General features: G+C 50.9%; 1 protein-coding gene across 1 annotated transcript; it reads right to left on the bottom strand.

Annotated features, from left to right (window-relative positions):
* Positions 1-723: 723 nt before the first annotated feature.
* Positions 724-6,279, bottom strand: ZFP36L1 (ZFP36 ring finger protein like 1). The gene is made up of 3 exons (XM_006056165.3): positions 6,042-6,279; positions 2,581-3,546; positions 724-1,863 (listed from the first exon to the last, which is right to left on the bottom strand). Exons 1-2 carry the CDS (start codon positions 6,096-6,098, stop codon positions 2,587-2,589), a joined length of 1,017 nt encoding a protein of 338 aa, XP_006056227.2. The 5' UTR covers positions 6,099-6,279; the 3' UTR covers positions 724-1,863; positions 2,581-2,586.
* Positions 6,280-6,564: the final 285 nt, after the last annotated feature.

Below are 6,564 nucleotides of genomic sequence, written 5' to 3'. Positions count from 1 at the left end.
TTGAGTCCAAACGAAACTACCTTTGCCCCTAGTGCCCTGTGACTGAGCCCCTCGCCACCCTGAAAACCCATGAGTCTACAGTGGTTCATCATACCCACCCCAGACAGGGGTTAAGAGGCTAGGGCCTCAGGTCCATCTCCTGCAGGGAAAACAAGCCTAGAGGAAATTCCTGGCTGTCCAGTGATTAGGACTCCACACTCCCAATGCGTGGGTGTGGGTCTGACCCCTAGTCTAGGAACTAAGATTGCATGTGCCAGGTGGCACAGCCAAAAACAAAAAAAGGCTGGAAGCACCCAAATAAAAGAACAAATCCAGGTTTGCTGGAGTGCCATGTGCTACATCCCCCTCTTATCATTTCAGCACCCCAAACATTAGGACCACAGACTAAGCAAGGAAGACTGGAAGCCCCCATGCCTCAGGTCTCCAAAAGAACCTTCGAGGCTACAGGGTGGATAAGGCTGGCCCCTTGTCAACCACCACCATCTGGGCAGGTTAATACAAACACAGGCTGCTTTGCAATCAACCCCACACCATCCCCTCTAAGCTCAGCAGACTTTCAACCTCAACAAAAGGAACCAGCCACTGGTTTAGCTGTTAGAGACTAGAAGAAATCAACCAGTGCCCTTCCCCCCTCCTCCCCTTCCTAGCACCTACCTCATCTACAAAGGACAAGCCTACAAGGCACAGTAAAACCAAAGCAAGCAAAACCAGCTTCACCATCAATGTTTCTTGAAAAAAAATGGGTTTATTGATTTTTAAACTGCAAATAGTCGTTACAAAAAGTTTTTTTTTAAATAAATTCACACAAAGAAAGAGAAATAGAAAGCGACGGTAGTGACCAGCAAGAGGAATAATAATTACATTCATCTTAATGTGTGGTGTGCCAGTTCTGTTTGTATTAACATTGGAAAACTCCAAAACCTGGAATCCAGAACCTCAAATCTGCAATCGGAATGTCTTGAGATGGGCACGTGGAAGTCAAAGGGTTTCTTTTTTTTTTTTTTTCCCTTTTAGAAGCTATACATAAGAAGTTGTCTTCCTTCTGTACTGTCACAGAACTTTTACATACATTCTCAGTCCTAGTTGTGAAAGGCCAAAAGAGAAAGAAACTCAATTTGCAGTCCAACACAAAGGGGGGAAATTTCTAAAATAAATAATCCAACAGTTTTTTGCATTTTTTTAAATTAATTTTTCATTTTTTTAAAATAAAATAACCAAAAAAAGTGTAAAGTTACAAAAAATGTCGTTGAAGAATAATATATTAAAACTGTGGAAAAAAAGGAAAAAGACACGTCACAAAATTTTAAGATTAATATGAAGATCATAATTTAACATAAAAGAATATATTCTATGGATTTGTCATCCCGATAAATATGAACAAAATTAACAAAAAAAAAGCATAGTTTGGCAATAAATACGTTTTGATAAGTTAAATAAGCTTTTTTATATTGATGTGCAGTGACAAGCAAAATTTTTGCTCTCCAATTTCTGAAAGTTATATGAAGTTTAAAACCCAGGGAAAAAAGCATGGCGTGAGTGCTCTAAGGATAGACCTACGGTATTCTAGAGCAAAAACCATTAAAGCTACTTCTACAGGAAATCGTTTTACACAGATATTGTATGTGGAATGAATACCATTAACTGCTCACCCCTTACATGTTTTTTTTTTAAGCTTTTCTCTCTTTTTGTTGTTATTTTTTAAGATGTCACATATGAACTGGGGAACTTTAGCACCAAAATCAAGTCTCTCATAGTCCATCTAGCTTCCCCTTCCTCCCCACTTAAAAAAGAAAAAAATTAAATCACAAAGTCCCACTTATGTCACAATCTTCATCCGCTTTTGCAGTCTTCCTTCCTGCAGACCTACACGAACCCAGGCAAGATTAGTCAACAGAGGTTCAGGTCGGGAAGAAAAAAGGTTTTGAATGTCAAGACAGGTTTCCCCAAAAACCCAAGTCTGGCAACAACTCTCCCGAGGGGGGTGTGGGGGCTACCAGGGAGAGGGAGAGAGGAAGTGTGTGGGAGATTGAAATTAAGGAAAGGTGCAATTGTGTTGCCAGTGGAGGGAGCTGCTGTTTCTACATGCCCCCCCACCTCCCTCTCCCCGGGGCAGAGGCTCTGGGGAGGCTCACGGGTGCCCTCTGGCGCTGAAGAGGTAATGTAGTCACAGTGACAAAGTTAGATTACAAGGCACTAAGTTGCTTCTGTAAACTGTTACTGCTTTTTCTTTTGTGATTTGGCACTTAAGGCTTAAGCCAGGGGGGGGTGGAAAAAAAAAAAAAAAGGCATCTACTGACAAATATGGGACTTGTCTGTTATGCATGGTTAAGTGGGCTATAAAAATCGAGGGGGTTCAAGCCAGAGGGAGCTACTGACAAACTGACTTGTCCTTATGTTGGGGGGTGGGGTGTAAAGAGGGGAGAGGGAGGGGCGTTCCAAGGTTCTGGGGGAAAGGGGTTGAGCTTAACCTTGTTAATGTAGGGGTTTGTCAGGAATCAGATGGGGAGGGAGTAAGGGGAGGGGATGTGGGGAGGGGATGGGGGGTGGGGGAGGGGAGTGGGCAGGGGGGTCCCTCCCTACCCTGGTTTAGTCATCTGAGATGGAAAGTCTGCTGAAAATGGGCAGGCGTCTTGAGTTGTCCAAAGTAGGGGAGTCTGAGCCACTGTGGCTGCTGCTGGAGCTGCTCAGGTAGCCCTCCTGGTCCGAGAGAGAATCCTGAGGGCTGGGGGGAGAGTCAAACATGTGAGGGGACTCAGACATGGGCCGGAAGAGGAAGGTGGTCGGGGAGCCACCCCCGGGCAGCCCCATGCTAGGGGCAAAGAGGCTCGCCAGCTCCTGGCTGGAGAAGGCGAAGGGGTTATTGGTGCCATCGGGGAGGGTGGGTGAGCCCAGGAGGTCATCGGCGCTCAGGATGGGGGGTGGGGTGATGGATGTGGGGCTGTCCAGCAGCCCCGTGGCAGCGGCGGTGGCGGCGGCACTGGGAAACCCAGCAAAGCTAAAGCTATGCTGGAGGCGGGGACGGTCAGCAGAGAGGTCCCGGGCCCCGGCCAGGGCACGGCGCTCCTCGGCGTTGTGGATGAAGTGGCAGCGGGGCCCGTAGGGGCAGAAGCCGATGGTGTGGAAGGTGCGGCACAGCTCCGTCTTGTACTTGGGGTGGCGGGTCAGGCTTCGGAGCTCGTGGATGCCGTGGGCGAACTGGCACTTGTCGCCGTACTTACAGGCTCCGTTCTCCTCGAAGGGGCGGCACAGCTCCGTCTTGTAGCGGCTGGAGTTGACCTGGCCGCTTCCCGGCTGCTTCTGGGGGGGCAGCAGCCGCTCGCCCCCTTCTGAGAAAGAGCGGTCTCGGAAGCGGCTGTCCCGAGAGCTCAGAGCTGGGGCTGGCTCACCCTTGAGGCTACTGAGGAGCTGGTTCTGGTGGAATTTGGAGCTGGGCAGAGTGACCGAGTGCCTCCGGGGGAAGCCCCCACCGGCAGGGGTGCCCACTGCCTTCCTGTCCAGCAGGCAACCCCCGGCACTGGGAGTACTATAGTTGAGCATCTTGTTACCCTGGAGGGGAAAGAGAGGAGAGAGACTGGGGTTAGCAGCAAAGGCCATCCACCAGGCCCAAGAAGGGTACCCGCTAAGGGCAGCCCCCTCCACAATCAGAAATGCTCCCTCTCTCAGAGGAACTCATCATCCCCACCTCTGCCCTGGCAAGCCCCCTCCTCCTCTTTCTCCCATTCCACCAGCCAAGAGGGTTTACTTTGGTCCCAGGCAGAAGAAACCACAAAAATCCTGGCCTGTGTGAGAAATTGTTTTACACATGCACCTACTCCACGCCAATCCCTGGATCCCTGGAATGCACTGTCATATCCTGTCCCTAAAGCTACCACTTTCATCCAGAAAATCCAACTTCACCGTCCTCAGTTCAAAATATCTCACACAACTCACAAACTCATTTCCCACCCTCCTAACAAAAAAAGGTAAACCGCAGGAGACTATGGGCTAGGCCTCCTTTCAATCAGTCCCTGCTTAACTGACTATCCCCGCCCCACACATACACCCCCCCCCCACACACACACACACACACACACATACACACAAACACACAGCCTGGCCGAAGACTCTCAACTTCCTCCTTCAGAAGCGATCTATTGCTTTGGCAACAGGTTTTCAGACTGCCTTCACTTTACCTAGCGGCTGAGAGGGGAGAGGGAGGGGCTAGAGGAGAAATCCCTAATTGGGGGGGGGGGGTAGGTAATGGGGAGAGGGATGTGATCCCTGAATACAAAACTCCCATGGTCCCAGAAGGGGAGCCTTCTACAATGATCTCTCCCACCATTCACTGCGCACCCCACCCCCTCCGCTGAGAGGATGCCTTTGCAGTTAGTCTCCTGGCTGCAAGAGCAGGCTTGGATAAGAGCGCCAGTGTTTAATCTTTAACGCAAAGCTGCAGGTGGGAAGGAAAAGGAAAGCACCAAATCCCCCCAGCCTCCTCCCAGTCAATAATGGACGTGGGGGGGGGGGGGGGGGCGCAGAGGCACCACAGGCAGGTCTCTGTTTCAATGGGACTCAATTCACCTGCCCAACCTGTACCCAAGATTTGGAAAGGGTGTGAGCAGGGGACCTGGGAGTTGGCTTCCCGGCCCATGTGGGTGTCATTGTGCAAATTCTAAAGGTGGCCCCTTAGGATCAGCTGCGGGGGATCGGGAATCTGTAACAGCAACCACCCCCTGGAGCGGATTACAGGAACCGAGTGGAGAGCCAGTCCCCAACAATGAGGTTCATTTAAAACGTCCTGAGGGGGGAGGGAGCAAGAGAAAGAGAAACAGATCAAAGAGCCTGAGAGCCGCGAAAAGAAGGAAGAAGTGCCGGCTAGCTCAGGCAGCCGTCAGGGCAACTGAAGTTTGGAAAAGCACAGGGAGGGAAGGAAACTGAAATTCAAACTTTTTGATGTTGCTCTTCAGCTCCAGGGTGTCCCTGCACCCCAACCCTGCAGCCCTGGGGCCCTGGCAGCTGCACCGACTGGAGAAGCAAGCTAGGAAAAGACAGCAACATGACTCGACGTGTTTAAAAGAAGGCAAAACACTTTAGCAATTAAAAGTAGCCAAGCAGCTTCTTCTCTTTCAAACTGGGGAGAGGGGGCGAAAAAAAAATTTAACATCCACAGGCTTCTGGTATATACCCTTAAGCTGCACTTTTGGAATAAATATTTCTGATTTAAAACTCGCCTTTTTCCACACCGGCTGGCAAGCTACACGACTTAAGGAGGCCCTCATTAAATCCTTCCTCGCCAAGACCCTAGAGCTCAGACGGGCATTTTATCGTTGTGTCTCCCCCACCGCACCCCCCCCCATTCCGTCCATATCCACGAGTCTCCTTCTCTAGGAAAGGAGGAAAGCGGGTGAACCCGAGTGCCACTTTTACCCCCAAAGTTTGCAGCACGATCGGCTATCACAAGAGGAAGCCTGTCGAGCTGGGGCGAACTGAAGTCCCAGTGCCAACTCGTTTGACAACATCCTTTGAATCACAACTCTTGGCCTTTTTCTCGCAGATCCCCAGCCTCTCCAGAACAGAGGGGGAAATCACCCAGCAAAACGTCATCCCGAGATTCTCCTTCCCGAGGGACCCGCACCTCCCGACCTGCAGTCCGGCAAAGTGGCTGGAGAGACTCGAACTCCCTCCCAGGAGCGGCGACACCCGAAACGGAACGGACTAGCGAAGCCGGGCCCAAGAGCGGCACGTCACGGACGAAAAGAATCACCGAAAAATTGCCCCAATCCCAAACATTGCCCAGGGCAGCCCCTACGCACACTGCGCACCCTAAAACTCTGGTCTCTGGATTCCCAGGTAATGCCCGCCAGGAACAGTTGAAACGCAAAGGGTGGGGAGGAGAAAACCAAATTCCTTCAAACTGGGGAGAAAAATGAGGCGGAAAAAACAACCGTCTCGCCTCTCTTTCTCTCCCCCACCCCTGCCTGTCCAGACCTAAACTTTTGGAGATTCTTTTTGAGGATAAAAGAAAAAAGACTTTGAAAAGCAAGCGCTGCGCCCCACTTTACCTTGCATAAAACTTCGCTCAAGTCGAAGATGGTGGCAGACACGAGGGTGGTGGTCATCTTGGGCGCTGCGCGGGGCAGGGACGAGGGTCTGGTGTGTAGCGAAGGTCCCGGTGCGGGGAAGGCGCAGCCTCCGGCTCTCCGGTCAGGAGTCCCACACGCCTGCTCCCGGCGCCCCTCGCCTTTCTGACTCTCCCGGGCTGCGGCGCGCGAAGCCCAATTTATATAAGTTTCAGATTTGGTGGGCCGGAGGGGGAGGAGGAGCTTTAAACTTATTTAAATGAGGAAGAGGAGGAAAAAAAAGTTGATTGACACTGGAGTTGAATCAGCCATGCGGTCAAACTCGGGGGAAAAAAAAAAAAAGAAAGAAACTTTCAAAAGGAAGAAGGGGGAGGGGAGACGAGGAAAGAAGGCGAAGAGGGGAAAAAAAAAACCCCACTGCGAGCCGCGCACAACTTTTTTTTTTCTTAAAGAGGAAAAGTTTCGAGTCCGCTCGCCTGTCTACCCCGGGCTGCCGGCGCCCCTT

The sequence above is a fragment of the Bubalus bubalis genome, chromosome 11 (assembly GCF_019923935.1).
Source record: "Bubalus bubalis isolate 160015118507 breed Murrah chromosome 11, NDDB_SH_1, whole genome shotgun sequence".
Lineage (NCBI taxonomy): Eukaryota > Metazoa > Chordata > Mammalia > Artiodactyla > Bovidae > Bubalus > Bubalus bubalis.
Note: the sequence above shows the minus strand (reverse complement) of the source record. Positions and strands in the feature narration are given on the sequence as shown.

Excerpts from the sequence above, each read along its gene's own strand:
- ZFP36L1 (XM_006056165.3), bottom strand. The coding sequence starts at position 6,098 with ATGACCACCACCCTCGTGTCTGCCACCATCTTCGACTTGAGCGAAGTT. Across the intron at positions 3,547-6,041 it reads TGAGCGAAGTTTTATGCAAG|GGTAACAAGATGCTCAACTA; the intron begins GTAAAGTGGGGC and ends TTTCCCCTCCAG.